At 38.0% G+C, this 17,899-nt stretch overlaps 1 protein-coding gene across 4 annotated transcripts in view; it reads right to left on the reverse strand.

Annotated features, from left to right (window-relative positions):
* LYST (lysosomal trafficking regulator) overlaps nt 1–17,899 on the reverse strand; it is a 195,228-nt gene that overhangs the window by 88,595 nt on the left and 88,734 nt on the right. For all 4 annotated transcript variants that reach the window (XM_057530732.1, XM_057530731.1, XM_057530730.1 and 1 more), the window contains 6 exons: nt 17,090–17,335; nt 13,667–13,840; nt 12,602–12,751; nt 8,340–8,477; nt 2,707–2,905; nt 292–423 (listed from right to left, as the gene is read on the reverse strand). In XM_057530732.1, coding sequence (XP_057386715.1) covers nt 292–423; nt 2,707–2,905; nt 8,340–8,477; nt 12,602–12,751; nt 13,667–13,840; nt 17,090–17,335 — 1,039 coding nt within the window. The remainder of the gene's footprint in view (nt 1–291; nt 424–2,706; nt 2,906–8,339; nt 8,478–12,601; nt 12,752–13,666; nt 13,841–17,089; nt 17,336–17,899) is intronic.

Consider the following 17,899-nt stretch of genomic DNA (forward strand, 5'->3'; position numbering starts at 1 on the left):
GATAGAAGGGGAGAGAGAATTCCAGAGCAAGAGAGCAGGAGGCTCATCCACTCCCTAAGTCCTCCTGAGAGTCACCTGTTATCCTGAGTGTGAGTTACTGATATCAGAAAGTAGTGAAATGGATTCCTTAAACATATTCTATTATTTTTAAGTTCAGCCTTCCATTTATTTATTCTGAATATCAGGTTGTATTATGCTGCTAAAACATGTACAATTTATTTATCTATTAAATATTCAGAACTAAATACAGAAGGGTTATACTTTCATCATTGTTTTTGTTTGTCTGTTTACCTTCAGGTGGTGAAGCAGTGAAACCAGATGGGCTTATTACCATAAATCCAGGGCTAGTAACAGACTTTCCTCCACTGCTAGAATGCCTCAGGTACATGATTGACTGTACTTTCTCCTGAAAGATCTTGCCATCTAGGATCAAAAAAAGTTTTCAGACAATTTTAAAGAAGGATAAAACAAAACTATAACTTTAAAAGCAAATCGTTAAATACAAATGTTTACAAAAAGATGTTCAAAGCAAAAAGAAAAAACGGCATCCTTTATAATAATGCACATTTGATACGTGAGGACACTCTACAACTTCTTACTCTGGATTCTTTTCTTGACTATTACTAGCCACGTTAACTTCTATTTTCTTTGAATTCTAACTGTATTTATAGTTATTCCTATAGTTTAGCAGCTAACTGTTCACTTTTTATATGCTAATATGATCTCTCCAAGGAGACTGTTCATCAATTCATTCCTTGATGGAAAGGCTGTGTCTTCTCTATTTTCACACAGCCCCAATATGACTCCAAAGTTGATACCTCCAGTTTAATCTTCATTTTTGAGCTTCATACTTCTAAATTCAACTGCTTGATTTTTTAAATGCACCACAAATGCAACAAATCTAAATGTGAGTCATCCTTCTACCCTAAAGTCACTCCTGTGTTGTTCTCTGGTTCCTTTGGTAGAAGTACCCATTTCCCATGCAGGATCCGGGAGCCACCCTTGACCACAACCTTTCCTTTAACCATGTCAAGTCAGTCTCCAGGTTCCATTGACTTTATTTCTGTTTCTGGAACTCTTCTCATCCCTAGCATAGAGCTATAAGGCAGGCTCTTATCCCCCTCACCTGGATTATTACCTCGGACTTCTAAATGGTATCCGTGATGGACCTCTGGTCACCCTCAAATCCTCATAGCTACCAGCCTTCTCTCTATCAAATGTCAATCTCTGCTTAAAACCTTCCAGTGGCTTTCTGCTGCCTCCTTACCGCTACAAGAATCTCCATGACCTGTCTCCACACCCTTCTACCAGCCTTTTTGCTTGTATTATACTTCAGCAAAACCAAGCTGTTCGCTTTGCCTGAAAGGCCCCTCCCTTCCACTCCTACTCAGTCTTTAGACTCAGAGCAGGCGTCACCACCTCCAGGAAATATCCCCTCGCCATGCTCTATGCTACCCAAAATGAAATATTGACATCGCTGTGCTTTCCACATGGTATACTTACCTGTTTATGTCTCTCTCCCCTCTACTAGACTGCAAACTCCTTAAGGGAGGGGACCACATTTTACCCATTGTTGCAACAACCCTGTGCTACCAGAATCTTGGCATTGCTTTATTCACTAAATGTTAGCTGAACCTAACACAAAGTCATGCTGTATAATTTCACTTGGATTTTTACTGCAGCGGAATCATTTTATTCACTTATTATATTGCTTAAAATGGCTGTTGGACAACCAGCTTCCCTCCCTAAATTTACTATCTAGCTTTCTCACAGGTATACTCTTGCTTGCTTTCTTACCACATCACCTTTTCCTAGTTCTTTTAAAACTCTGATTCTTCCATCTTTCTTTTACACTGAGATTACTCTTTCTTGTTCCACCCTCTGAATAGTATTATCACCAACAGTTCCATCCTTAGCTTCCTTTTTCCTTCTCTCTCTCTCGACACTTTTCTTAAGTGGTCTCATCTGTTCCCAGAGCTTCAACTCACTTCTATGCAGGTGGTTTCTCTATACTGAATTTTACTGTAATAATTTACTTACATTGTATTCCTTGGCTCAAAACAAACACAACAAAACAAAATCCTTCAATTACCCCCAACTAGAATACAAGTTCAAATTCTCTGACCTTACATTCAAGGACTCGTTTAACATGAGCTTGGGTGGGGTGGAATAAATGATGGTCCCAAACTATATTTATGGTATTATTTCTCACTACTCCTTTATAAATCCCCTATATTAGGTAAAATTCATTATTCTTTATTTTCTCTATTTTTCCTCCCTTTAAGTCATTCTCTTCACCTGGAATGCTAATTCTCCAATCTACCTATTAAATTTTACTTAAATTCTGCAATGCCCATGGCAGATATTAATCTATTAAATCTCTCTCCATACCTGTCTGATGAAACCCTAACTCCTCTGAAATCTAATTAGTTCTTCTTTTGCATCTCTTACGTACTTACCAGATATTGTTTCTTATTATAATTATTTCAGCATATATATCTCCCCTTGCCTCTTGGCATTTAAGCCCTCTGAAGGCAGAGACTATGTCTGGTTCATTTTATGGCCCTCTGCCCTGTCCCAATCCCAGTGTGTAATTAGTTTCTAGCACAGAGGCCGTTCAATATATATCAAACAAACACGAATCAAGCGGGAAGGAAGAAACAAAAGTGGAAACAGCCAAGACCTAACAAAAATGATCATACCTACCTATGTGCAAAGAAAAGTAGAAGCCTGCAGGGTTATGGCAAACGTAAGTATTGGTAGGAGGGTGAGCTGCTAAAAGGAAACTGAAGACGGCTGCCAATAATTCCAGATCTGGAGGAGACCCAAGGACTTCTGCTATAATTTTCACAAATGATCTACAAACCTCTCGGGGCATGGATGTAAGCTGCCCCTCTTTGTGTTCCTGAAAAAAATAAACACTCTCTTTAGATTTAAAGAGAACTGTCAACTTAACTAACATTTCTCACTGAAGCAAGATAATTCTGTTTAAGATAGAACTGTGTTGGTTTACTACTCCAGACTGACCATATTTACCATACAATTGAGTTGCTATTTCTCAATTCAAGCAACCTTGCTATTAAAATTCATTAAAACCAATGTCCCCATATAAATGTTAGCTACTATTAGTACTCTTATCACTACTACTACTACTACTTCTGCTACTACTACTATGGGTTCAGAAGGGAAATTTTTTGACAGGCAAAACTGATTACATGAATACACTATGTTCCAGTCTACAAAGTTATTTCTCACAACAGCTCTGAGAGGTTTTATCCATCATTTCTAGAATACGGAGGCCCAAAGTGGTTATATGACTAACTTAAACCACATAAAAAACATGTCAGAGTAGTGCAGCCATTAACTCAAACTCAGACATCTGATCTCTTTCTACTGCATCATCTACTGCCTGGAATAATGAGACTTGGCAGAATGCCAAGTAATTACCAAAAATAAAGACGGATATAAATAAACTATTTATATTCTCCAACCCCAATCTCCCCAATAGGCAGCAGCTGGCCTCTAGATCAAGGCTACCAGAGGTAAACCTCCTCATGTTTCCTGTCTGTCCAAATATACAATATATCTCTACATCCACTCTTCTTCAGCTGCTCTTGTGTACTGGTCAATCAGAAAACGTAAAATCTAGATGTTAACTTTGACACAGTTTAGTCTTACTACCTCAGATTTAAGAAGACAACACGGAGTCTACAAAAGTAAGCACAAAACCCCTTTGTCAAGATCTCACAATGGCCAAGTGGCCAAGCCAAGACAAGAATACAGGTGTCCTAACGTGCAATTCAGCGTTATTTCTGCCACAGCCATTTGTCTTTTTTCTAAATCGCACCCCTTGTGACTTCCCAACCTCAATTATTCATTCCTAAGTTCATCCCAGCTTATGTTTCTTCAATCTTGCCCTCTCCACTGACTCCTTACAAATAGTCACTGGTAACCTATCTCATTAAAAAAAAAAAAAAATCCCTTAACTTGACCTGTTGGGAAGTTTTTGTTAACATTCTGTTTCTCTTTTCTTTTGCTGCTGGACTTTTTAATAAAAACACTTTTAAATTCTCACTGCTTCCAATGATCCACCACACATGCTGCCTAAAGTCCCCAGAAATCTGGTTCTTGCCGTCTTCACTCCGCTGAAATCGTATAAGCCATTAAGAATTTCCAAGTTGATGGCCTTCTGTCTACAACATTTTCTTGGAACTTTCTACCTTATTTGGCTCTAGAGACCACCTCTGTCTGGGCAGGTTCTCCTCCCTCTGCCCACCCTTGGCTTTCACTTTGCTGGGCTTCCTGGTACTTCTTTACCTTTTCAACTACTCTTTTTTTTTTTTTTTGGACTATTCTTTCTATATCACTCTCAACAGCTCCTTTTTCCTGTTTCATGCCCTGAAAATGGGTATTTTGCGAGATGCAAACCTCAACTCCGTATGATCCTTTCACTACATTTGTGTATCTTGTAGTGCTTCTCTATCCCCATGGCTTCACGAACACATCAATGCAAACAAGTTCTACTCTCTCCCCAGCTCCAATCTTGCACATCCAAGGGCCTGGCGGTCAGTGTCGCTGAGCATCCCACCGTAATCTCCCATGCAGAATGCTCAAGTCTTGCTCAATTCATGTTCAATACTGCTTTCTTTGATGATACAATCATTCTTCTGGTCGCCCAGCTTGAAATTTTACATTATATATTTGACTTCTTTTGCAGCTTCTATTTAAACAGAATCAAGCCCTATTAATTGCTGTTACATCTCCTCCATTATTTGCTCCTTACTTTTGTTTGTTGAATTGTATTTTTAATACAGCAGGTTCTTATTAGTTCTCTATTTTATACATATTAGTGTATATATGTCAATCCCAATCTCCCAATTCATCCCAACCCCCCGCACTTCCCCCCCTTGGTGCCCATACATTTGTTCTCTACATCCGTGTCTCTATTTCTGCCTTGCAAACCAGTTCATCTGTACCATTTTTCTAGATTCCACATATGCATTAATATACGATATTTGTTTTTCTCTTTCTGACTTACTTCACTCTGTAGGACAGTCTCTAGGTCCATCCACGTCTCTACAAATGACCCAATTTCGTTCCTTCTTATGGCTGAGTAATATTCCATTGTATATATGTGCCACATCTTCTTTATCCATTCATCTGTCAATAGGCATTTAGGTTGCTTCCATGACCTGGCTATTGTAAATAGTGTTGCAATGAACATTGGGGTGCATGTGTCTTCTTAAATTCTGGTTTTCTCTGGGTATGTGCCCTGTACTGGGATTGCTGGGTCATATGGTAGTTCTATTTTTGTTTTTTAAGGAAACTCCATACTGTTCTCCATAGTGGCTGTATCAGTTTACACTCCCACCAAGAGTGCAAGAGCATTCCCTTTTCTCCACACCCTCTTCAGCATTTGTTGTTTGCACATTTTCTGATGATGCCCATTCTTACTGGTGTGAGGTAATACCTCATTGTAGTTTTGATTTGCATTTCTCTAATAATTAGTGATGTTGAGCAGCTTTTCATGTGCCTCTTGGCCATCTGTATGTCTTCTTTGGAGAAAGGTCTATTTAGGTCTTCTGCCCATGTTTTGATTGGGTTATTTGTTTTTTTGATATTGAGTTGCATGAGCTGTTTTATATATTTTGGAGATTAATCTTTTGTCCACTGATTCATTTGCAAACATTTTCTCCCATTCTGAGGGTTGTCTTTTCATCTTGCTTATAGTTTCCTTTGCTGTGCAAAAGCTTTTAAGTTTCATTAGGTCCCATTTGTTTATTTTTGCTTTTATTTCCATTACTCTAGGAGGTGGGTCAAAAAAGATCTTGCTGTGATTTCTGTCAAAGAGTGTTCTTCCTATGTTTTCCTCTAAGAGTTTTATAGTGTCTGGTTTTAAATTTAGGTCTCGAATCCATTTTAAGTTTATTTTTGTGTATGGTGTTAGGGAGTGTTCTAATTTCATTCTTTTACACGTAGCTGTCCAGTTTTCCCAGCACCACTTATTGAAGAGACTGTCTTTCTCCATTGCATATCCTTGCCTCCTTTGTCATAGATTAGTTGACCATATGTGCGTGGGTTTATCTCTGTGCTTTCTATCCTGTTCCACTGATCTATATTTCTGTTTTTGTGCCAGTACCATATTGTCTTGATTACTGTAGCTTTGTAGTATAGTTTGAAGTCAGGGAGTCTAATTCCTCCAGCTCTGTTTTTTTCCCCTCAAGACTGATTTGGCTGCTCCTTACTTTTACACTCCCATTTTTAATCTCCTACAGGTTCTTTACACTGTACTCATGGACTAATGAGACTACCTAACAACCAATATACTGCCAACTTATTAATCTTCCTTAACTATACTCAAATACCTTAAAGGCAAAGACTAAGTTCCATTCTTTATATACTTCTCACAATACCTAACATAAAGTTATTGTTAATAAATAACTGTTAACTTGACAAACAGGCTCTTTGAAAAAAGAAGGGTGAAGAAATATACTTTCATTAAAAGAAATTGGTACCTGAATTTTTCTAGCATTTTTATAAATAAAATGGAAGTGAGAATATATATTGAAATCTCCAAGTTGATAAGTGTCACTCTTCTGACATGGAAAGACTGAATAAGAACTTCACACTGTCATATGAACTCACTTAAAACTGGCCAACAAGTTTCAAAATGGATAGACAAAGAAAGTGAGTTAGAGGAAAACTGACCCATAGATGATACATAAAACATTCAGTAAGCAAGGGGTCTGAGAGATCACTGTATTGTATTCCTGAAGACAATAGTCTCATTTACCACAGGGGCCAAGAAAGGCATTAAATGCTTTTGTTTTGTTTTTTTCACAATTCATTCATTCAAAAATTATTTATTGTGTGCTTATGTGTTTCAGGTACTGGGATTACAGTGTGATCAACAAACTATAACAACCTTATCCCTGCCCTCAGGAAGTTTGCAGAGAGAAATAAACCATAAAGTCCTAAATGACATAAAACTAACAAATCGTATATGGGAAGAGTGAGAGTAAGTGCAGGAAAAAGAAAGAGTTAATTTAGACAGAAAGGGCAGGGAAGGCTTCTCTCAGGAAGGCAATTTTAAGTTGAGGCACAAAGGATAAGCAGGAGTTGGCCAGATGAAAAGAATGGGATGGATAACTTTTCAGTCGGAAAGAACATCACGTGCCCTGTGGTGGGAAAGAGGCTCACTTGCTTAAGGAAGGGAAACAAGGCTGGGGGTGGGGTGGGCCTGCAGCGGTATAAGATGCGGCTGGAGCGGTGGCTAGATCCTACAAGCCTTCTTACAGAAGTTGTCACAGATTTTGGATTTTATCCCAAGTACAATAAGAAGCCAGTAGTGCACCTGAAACAAAGGCATTTAAAACAAAGAAACGATTACTGATCCCATGGAATATCTGTCCTTATCTGACTTGATAGAGTTCTAATATATGCCTCAGACCCTGAAAAATCAAACTAACTTGAAAAATAGTTCAATACACCAACCAGCCTAAAACCAGACACCTGTGAAGGCAGAGAAAATAACTGAACTAGAAGCCAGGCCGCAGCACAGGCCCTACAGTGTGACTGGTGAAGTTAGTGCCACTTTTTGATATAATTTAAAAAAAAATAAACTTATTTATTTATTTTTGGCTGCATTGGGTCTTCGTTGCGGTGCACGGGCCTCTCACTGTGGTGGCCTCTCTTGTTGCGGAGCACGGGCTCTAGGTGCGCGGGCTTCAGTAACTGTGGCACATGGGCTCGGCAGCTGCAGCTCACGGGCTCCAGAGCGCAGGCTCAGTAGCTGTGGCGCAGGGGCCCAGCTGCTCCGCGGCATGTGGGATCTTCCCGGACCAGGGCTCGAACCCACATCCCCTGCATTGGCAGGCGGGCTCTCAACCACTGCGCCACCAGGGAAGCCCTGATATAATATTTTTGATATATTTTCAGTATACTAATTCTAGTACATATATAACAGATCTTCAACAAATACGCACTTATTAAAACAACACATACTGGTACTTGTTATTTAAGGAATATGGAACAAGTTAAAATATCACTACTGTTGATGTCCAAGAGACTACAAAATTATTATTTTACCCCAAAATAAAGAAATATCTCCGGAATTTAGTAGTTGTTCTTTTGTAACTGAGTTAGGAAAGGTCAAGCTACAAGAGGCAGGGGTTAAAAAACTCCGATACTATCAGCTGAAAGAAGGGATCCTGGAGAGCAGGGCAGACAGAAAATAACCTCACTGAAAGTCCCTCAAAAATCTGAGTCCATAGCGTTGAGTTATTAAACAGAAATCATCACAGAAAATATCTCCAGAAGTAAAGTTACATGAAAAGTACCTGCAAAACCTGGCAAGTCAGTAGAAAGTGATGCACCACTCGAGCTTTCAGTAACTGCTTAATATTAAACATCTGCTGCTGGTGATCCGCTCTGAGGAGGACTTCTAGGGCTGCCAGCAGAGTTTCCCAAACACCTTGCTGAGAAAAGAAACATACCAATTAGCACAGAGTTACTGAAAAACATGCTGCATGCTTTTTAGAAGACATGCAATACATCAGTTTAACACTGTGTATATACTCAGGGTCAAAGATTAAATTTGTCTGAAAAAGTAAATCTTAAAATCTATTCCCAGACTATTATTTTTTTTAACAATAGGTCATTCCTAAATACTTATACGGAATGCAATATTGCATTAGGTGCTTTTACTACATTAACCTTTCCGTGGCATTAAATGATATACAGTACTTTCAAAAGATGAATTATCTTGGGGGATTTATTTACTATAAAGAAACACATGAGGGGGCTTCCCTGGTGGCGCAGCGGTTGAGAATTCGCCTGCCAATGCAGGGGACATGGGTTCGATCCCTGGTCCGGGAAGATCCCACAGGCCGCAGAGCAACTAAACCTGTGCGCCGCAACGACTGAGCCTGTGCTCTAGAGCCCATGAGCCACAACTACTGAGCCTGCGTGCCACAACTACTGAAGCCCGTGCGCCTAGAGCCCGTGCTCCGCAACAAGAGAAGCCACCGCAATGAGAAGGATGCACACCGCAAGGAAGAGTAGCCCCCGCTCACTGCAACTAGAGAAAGCCCGTGCACAGCAACAAAGACCCAACGCAGCCAAAAATAAATAAATTTGTAAAAAGAAAAAGAAACACATGAAACACATTATCAATATTAACTATTTACAAATAATTTATTTTCAAAGAGCATTATTAAAAATGTACAGATTTCAATGTTAATTTCTGTATGCAGCATTTAATCAAATAATTTTAGAACAAGATGTACTAAATTGAAAAAAGTTAGACAATGTAGAAATTCTGCATTTTGGATTAATTTACTTTTAAGTCCAAATAATAGAATTCTCTGCGCAATTACTAAGTGTGCGGTTTCAAACAGCAGTTAGCATCCTTTTGAGGTGCTTTAAAATGCTTCTCCCATACTGAATCCATCTTAAATTATCCACAGTAATAGAGAAAAAGGAATCTTACATAGATAACTACTACTGAAAGATGATCTTCACCTCATTTTATTAGCCCAAATAACCTTTCAACAAAGTCATTAACAAAAAGCAAAATTAACTGCCTTGGGTTGCAGGTCTTGCTGTTTTTCTTGCCATTATTGATGGAAATGAATAATGAAAAGGCCAAGGAATTGATAGACTTAATCATACTATTCTAACGAAGGCCTCTCTCTTTATAAGACAGGGCCAAGGTGCCCTGAGAGAAGAAGACATATGAAAACTGGAAGACGAGGCAGGCCAAGTATGAAAACTTGATTCAGGCCTGAAAAATAGTACTCAAATAGAGCAGTGCCAAAGCAAACAGACAACCAGCAACAAAAACAAAACAACTCAGCTAAAAAAATAATTAGGAAAGAAAATCTTATTTCAAACCCATAGAAGTATTTGTGTATATCACTTTTGAATTCAACAAAAAATGTTTTGTTTTTTAATCACACTGTTTTTTAATGCTCAAATTAGCATCCTCTTTTTTTTTTTTTTTAAATTTTATAGCTACTTTATTTATTTATTTTATTTATTTTTGGCTGTGTTGGGTCTTCGGTTCGTGCGAGGGCTTTCTCTAGTTACGGCAAGTGGGGGCCACTCTTCATCGCGGTGCAGGGACCGCTCTTCATCGCGGTGTGCGGGCCTTTCACTATCGCAGCCCCTCCCGTTGCGGGGCACAGGCTCCAGACGCGCAGGCTCAGTAGTTGTGGCTCACGGGCCCAGCTGCTCCGTGGCATGTGGGATCTTCCCAGACCAGGGCTCGAACCCGTGTCCCCTGCATTAGCAGGCAGATTCTCAACCACTGCGCCACCAGGGAAGCCCTAGCATCCTCTTTTGAAACACTAAAATAGCTGTCCAATTTTTAGTTAAGATTTGATCTTCCAATCTACAATTGAGCTATTTCTTTATTACATGTTTATATTTATACTGCCTTTGATCCAACTTGTTTGTATTTACTATCACTATGTTTATTTGCTTTCTCTCCCTGAAACATTAAGTGTATTTTTATACATATGTATATATGTGTGTGTGTGTGTGTATATATATATATATAAATATATATATATGGATTTTTTAAATTCTGAAAGTATTTATTCAGAATGAGAAATCACAACAAAATAGAAAGTTTTAAAAACTGACAATACCATAAAACCCAGCAAAAGCAATAGTTAGCTGCCTGACACAGTTCTGTAATACTTTCGCCCTGTGTTTTGCAGGAGCATATTCTTTGACTGATTCTTCATATAACGATAATTTTGTAATATAATTTTATATAGGAAGAACAGAAAAATAATTCTGTCTTTCCTCTAGCATGTTTGGTCAAAATTTGTTTTTGTTAATGACAGATTAGAAATGTTTCCTTCAGCTTCCTAACTCATTATTGATAGTGAGTAAATCTGGGGGGACTGTTGCCAAATTTGGAAGTAACCAAATTTCTAAAAATTCTAAAGGTACACACTTTGAATTGGTCTTTAATTACGTTTGATGAACCTGTTGCTATATGCTAAATAACTCTGGACAATCTACAGTCTACACTAGAACTAAGGAGGCTCTATGAGCCACACCATGAAGACTATGCTTATAACTAGGGCAGAAAGGAAACAGCCCTATATTCATTCCCTGGCTGGGTCCTTGTGAAGACTACCTGATCCATCCAGCTGTTGAGATGCTTTGCCTAGACCTAAGTTCAAAGCATGTTCCTTAGCTTATGCCTATCATGAAGCCAAGACTTCATAGCCTTGCCCTGTATACTGATACAGCTCTGACTTCTGGGTAACGTTGCTCCCTTACTCAGAAGTGTGTCTATTTCCCTCTCCTTGACTCAACTCTCCACACTCTTAGCAGGACCCCTTTCAGAGTTTATGGTAAATGCAAGTCTCCAATTGATTCAAATGTTCTCCAGCCGAGTACTGCTCTAGCTACTACCAGCAGCCCAAGCTCTGATCCTGACCCTCCACATCAGCATTATCCATGGCTGTCTAAAACCTTGCACAGAAATTAATCTCCAGATTTCCATCTATAATTAACATTACGTTGAAGCGATAAATTTGTTCTGTTCTCCAAAAGAATGATTGGATGAATATTTAAAAGTAAATGCCTTTTTGTGCACCAAAGGAAACAATCAACAGAGTGAAAAGGCAACCTACAGAACGGGAGAAAATACTTGCAAACCATAAATGAGATAAGGATTAATATGCATAATATATAAAGAACTCCTATAACTCATTAACAAAAAATCAAATAACCCAGTTAAAAAATGGTCAAAGGACTTGAATGGACATCTCTTCAAAGAAGATATGCAAAGGGCCAATAAGTATATGAAAAGATGCTCATCATCACTGATCATCAGGGAAATAAATGCAAATCAAAACCACAACAAACTATTACCTCATACCCTATAGAATAGGCACTATCAAAAAATAACAATTGTTTGGTGAGAATGTAAAAAATTTGGATCACTTGCACATTGTTGGTAGGATTGTAAAATGGTGCTTCTCTTATGGAAAATAGTATGGAGGTTCCTCAAAAAGTTAAAAATAGAACTACTATATGATTCAGCAATCTTATCTGCATACATATCTAAAATAATTGAAAACAGGATCTCAGAGAGACCTCTGCACATCCATGTTCACTGCAACATAATTCACAATGGCCAACATGTGGAAGCAAGCTAAGTGTGCGCGACAAATGAACAGATAAAGAAAATGTGGGATACACATACAATGGGATATTATTCCGTCTTAAAAAAGAAAAAAATCTTGTCATATGCTACAACACAGATGAACCTTGAGGACATAATGCAAAGTCAAATAAGCCAATGACAAAAAGACAAACACTGAATGATTCCACTTGTATTAAGTATCTAATGTAATCAAACTCATAGAAACAGAATGTAGAATGGTGGTTGCCAGGGACTGGGGGCAGGGGAAATGGGGAGTTGTTGTCCAATGGGTAGAGTTTCAGTCCAACAAGATGAAAAAGTTCTAGAGAAGAGCCATACAACAAAGTGTATACAGTTAATACTGTACTGTACACATAAAAATTGTTGAGGGTAAATTCACAAGTGTTTTTTTACCACAAAAATAGTACATGCCTCTGCTTTATTCCATATCCTCCAGTCTAGCAATAGCTCCTCTAGCAGTTTAACATCCTGGATTATAGCATTAGACTCGGCATCCAACTTAAATTCTCCATTCTCACTGATATGAATAATATCTTCACCACAGCAACCTTCAAGAAGGGTCTATGGAAAAATAACATTAATACAAGATGCATCAACAATCAGTTAATCCAAAAATTCAACAGAAATACTAAGCTTTCAATCTTAGCAGTCATAACATTAAATTCAAAGGAAAACTAGTGAATAACTCAGCATTTCACCAAGTATCTTTAACTTGTTTTGTAAAACAATTCAAGTAATGCGAAAACCCCCAAATTTCAAATATTTATAAATGACTATTCAGTTTCAACTATGGGGTAAAAGAAACCACATCCTATTTTTTAAATTCAATGAATCTGTTGGGTTTTAAATTTTTTCCAAGAAGCATTCATGCCGCAAATGTATGGATCTTGACAGTTTCAAGAGTTGGGGTTTGGGGGCATGGGAAGAGGCATGGTCTTTTGCCTTAGTACTAGTACCCTCAGAGAGAAATACTTTCACAGTGTTACCAAATGCTTTTAGTTAGAAAGGTACTTACATATATGGTGACAGCTGGATCACAATAAAAGCTAATAAGGCTTTAAGATGCTAACTCTGTAGCAGCATTGCCTAACGGGAACGGCACAGCACTAGGTGTCTGCAGACTAGGTTCTCTTCCATAACTGGGGGAGCTGAAGCAAACAGCGGTCTCTCTGTGGGTTTCACTTTCACTAGTCTACAGAATGAGGGGCCGGCCAAGGAGACATCGCTGGCTAATCAAGATCTAAAAATCTTAATTTTTTTTCTTTTACTCTTCTAAAATGTTTTAAAGGCGATTAAAATGTAATTATTTAAATGATGAAAAACCCAGAAGAGCCTTACTTTGATTAAATATATACTATTGAGTTTCCTTCATTTTCTTCAGGAATAACTGAAACACAAAACTCTATTATTGGAAGACTTTAATGAAGAGGTATCACTGCATATGAAACTCTGAGAATAAGTTTTATGAGAACCTACCTTCAAAATGTGAAAGCCCACAATGCATTTTTGTTTGATCAACACCTGATGAATCATGGAAAGTCCATTACAATTTTCTAATTCATGTATTCTCTGTTGGTTGTATTTAATTAATGAGAGTATAATTCTCAGTGCTAATGCTTGAGTTTCTTCACAGATACTGAGTTCCACAACCTAAAAAAAAGTAGATATATTTTTTCTAATTTGTTGAGATTAAAAATTTAACATGTGTGGTTATCTTCCATTATGTAATATCAACCCATTAGTTTCATTTGAAAGCTTATTTTTTTTATTGCTGACACTGTTTGTAATTACTTAAGAATTGTAAAGAAACAAAACTAAAAAACATAAATTCTCCCCTCACACCAGTGAGACTGGCCATCATCAAAAAATCTACAAACAATAAATGCTGGAGAGGATATGGAGAAAAGGGAACCCTCTTGCACTGTTAGTGGGAATGTAAATTGATAAACTGATACAGCCACTATGGAGAACAGTATGGAGGTTCCTTAAAAAACTAAAAATAGAAGTACCATACGACCCAACAACCCCATCACTGGACATATACCCTGAGAGAACCATAATTCAAAAAGAGTCATGTACCACAATGTTCACTGCAGCTCTATTTACAATAGCCAAGACATGGAAGCAACCTAAGTGTCCATCGACAGGTGAATGGATAAAGAAGATGTGGCACATATATACAGTGGAATATTACTCAGCCATAAAAAGAAATGAAATTTGAGTTATTTGTAGTGAGGTGGATGGACCCAGAGTCTGTCATACAGAGTGAAGTAAGTCAGAAAGAGAAAAACAAATATCGTATGCTAACACATATAGATGGAACCTAAAAAAAAAAAAAAAAAAGGTTCGGAAGAACCTAGGGGCAGGACAGGAATAAAGACACAGACATAGAGAATGGACTTGAGGACACGGGGAGGGGGAAGGGTAAACTGGGACGAAGTGAGAGAATGGCATGGACATATATACACTACCAAATGTAAAATAGAAAGCTAGTGGGAAGCAGCCGCATAGCACAGGGAGATCAGCTCGGTGCTTTGTGACCACCTAGAGGGGTGGGATAGGGAGGGCGGGAGGGAGATGCAAGAGGGAAGAGATATGGGGATATATGTACATGTATAGCTGATTCACTTTGTTATACAGCAGAGACTAACACAACATTGTAAAGCAATTATACTCCAATAATGATGTTAAAAAAAAATAATGAATACACAGTGCAAAAAAACCTCCATAAATTCCATGTTCATTTGTCTCTTAAATATTCTATAAATTGACTAAAATAACACTGATAACCTTAGAAGTCAGCAGCATTTTATTAGTGATCTGAAATGTCAGCAAAATGCCTCAAATTTTGATGATTAGTCACTCAACATACAGGATCTGTGCTCTGTGCTGTGGGAGATGAAGAAGTAATAGGCGTGCTACCTGCCTCCAATGGGGGTCAAATGATAAGATGTACGTATAGAAACTACGGATTGTGAATTGTACTTTGATTCCCCCAGTGCTTTCTGGAAACTACTATATAGAAGAAACACACACCTTATTATGATGATAAAAGGCAAAGAAGAGTGAGACACACTGTGAATGCACGAGAGCATAGAAACTACTTCTGACTGCACTCTGCTTGGGACAGGCAAGCCTACGTGGAGAAGATGGCCTGGAGAGAGAGCAAAACCCTGGGAAGCAGGGATAAATGGGTGGCCAGGGGTGGGCCACAGTCAGGAGAGAGGTGAAGACTGGAAGTTCACGGTACATCTAGGAGGATGCAGATTGCCTGTTTGGTTGGATGGTGGACATTAGGCTCAAAAGGCAGGCTATACATGTAAGGATTTTTTTTTAAATTTATTTTTGGCTGCGTTGGGTCTTCGTTGCTGCGCGCAGGCTTTCTCTAGTTGCAGCGAGCAGGGGCTACTCTTTGTTGCGGTACACGGGTTTCTCATTGCGGTGGCTTCTCTTGTTGTGGAGCATGGGCTCTAGGCACGTGGGCTTCAGTAGTTGTGGTGCGTGGGCTCAGTAGTTGTGGCTCGCGGGCTCAGTAGTTGTGGCTCGCGGGCTTAGTTGCTCTGCGGCATGTGAGATCTTCCCGGACCAGGGATCAAACCCCTGTCCCCTGCACTGGCAGGCGGATTCTTAACCACTGCGCCACCAGGGAAGTCTCACGTGTAAGGATTTTAAGGAGACTGAATTTTATTTTTGTAGGAACAGATGGATACTGAACAAAGTTTCTAAGTTTTAAGTGTAAAAACATACTTTAAAAGTCTTATTGGCAAGATCCTATATGTATGCAAGATAAAAAATTAACCATTTTCTCTAGGATCTAGTCACTGTGTAACAGTAAACATAACAAAATTATATTCAATAACTTGATGAAAGAGGAAAAACCGTTTTGAAATTATACAAAGCTGTAAAAGTAGATCACAAAATGCTGATAAGTTAAATGAAAAGCTTTTAATTTTAAAACACTAGGTACTAGATGCAAAAAAAAAGTCTGAAAAAGGAAAAGGAGGAAAGACAGACAGCTTAGAGTATGGCGGGTCAAATGCTAATCAAATATTTTTAAGAACAGTAACAATAACAACAAACACTGATATGTCTCTTATTGCAAAATTAATCAAAAGGTTAAAAGAAAGAAGGCCGGTTAGGGAGACAGTATGATAATGTTGCAGAAGTTATACTTAAGGAGAAAATTTTGAGGATGAAAAAAGATCAGGGCTGCTTTAATTAAACAAGGATACAGACCACAAGGAAGTAGAAATGATTTGTACAGAAGAGAGACCATTTGTACCCCTATTTGGATTTTACCAATCCCTGAAACAGTCACATATACTATTGACTGCCTACTCTGCATCAGGAAAGATATCGTGCTGGCCCTCAGATGACTAAATAGCACAGATAATTCAACATGTTTCTCTAAAACAGTACCTATGGCATGAGTCAAAATTTTTGTATTTCTCCTTCGCTTTAAATAAACTTCAAACCCGAACAAATTATTTTTGTACTTATTTGACCTTTTTTTTCCCCATGCATCTGGAAGCTTCAAGGGAAAAAACAAGTTTCACAAACATTATTTTAAGGAATACATTTCTTCCATATTTTTACTATGGTATGCTTTTCTTTTTTCTCATTGGCAATTTTAAATCTTGTACATTTAACAATTATTCTAATTGCATTTCTGGATAATAGGAAACTTCTAAAATCTTCATAAATTAAAAAGAAATTTTAAGCAAAAATTACCTGTGGCAGAAAGTTTGATGACATTTTAAACAATATGTGCTTTTTTAATCTTAAAAGTTTAATATAGTTGATATATAGCTTTATTTGTATTCGAAAAGAAATCCTAAAATGTATCAATAATAAAGAGGTAGTTTCTCTTTAAATAAAAGTATAAGCAGTGATTCTTACCCTAGCAAAGAGAAAGACAAATATACCAGTTCCACCAATCTCGTGCAGAATGCCTTGAAGGGTTTTACATTCAGTGGGTCGGAGATTCTTTAGATGATAAGGTTCTAGTAAGATGCTGTGAACTTCTTTTGAGCTGAAGGGTCTTTGAGAGAGTTGGGTTTTCATTTGGCCTTTAAGTCTAATAACTGGCTCGTAGATGGTGTACTGAGCAGGGCAGTAAGTGGTATACACAACTGAAAGATTTTCCTGAAACACAAATATTGTCCTTCAGTAACTAAACAAAGTTTAAAAAGTAAGTTATTAACTAGCAAATGAATATTTCAAAGTGAAAAGACAACCAACAAATCTTTTTCTTTGTTTTAAAAAAGAGAGACACTACACTAAACAAAGATGGACATGAGAAGCAAGACAGCTCCCCACAAAGGAAAAGATCAGTTTCATTTAGCAGTGATCAATATGTGTAAACCACATCAAGGCTGAGAAAAATTCCAGCTTTGATCTTTTGAGAATAAACATGAAATTATACCTATTATCACCGATAACAACAAGCCCATACCACATTCATTGCATGCCAGGCACTGTTCTATGCATTTATAAATATTAACCAATCTTTACAACCCTATGAGTTGGAGACTCTGGGTCAATGTATTCATTGTATGAAGACCAATGTATTCAAGACCAATGTATCTTGGTCTTGAATTTGCTCATGGGCTGCCTACTCATTTAAACATGACTCTAAACTAGATCATTCTTTCTACTAGAATAAAATTCCAGACTATCAGCATACCTAACTGAAATTGAATGGAAGTT

The sequence above is a fragment of the Balaenoptera acutorostrata genome, chromosome 16 (genome assembly GCF_949987535.1).
Source record: "Balaenoptera acutorostrata chromosome 16, mBalAcu1.1, whole genome shotgun sequence".
In the NCBI taxonomy this organism is placed as follows: Eukaryota; Metazoa; Chordata; class Mammalia; order Artiodactyla; family Balaenopteridae; genus Balaenoptera; species Balaenoptera acutorostrata.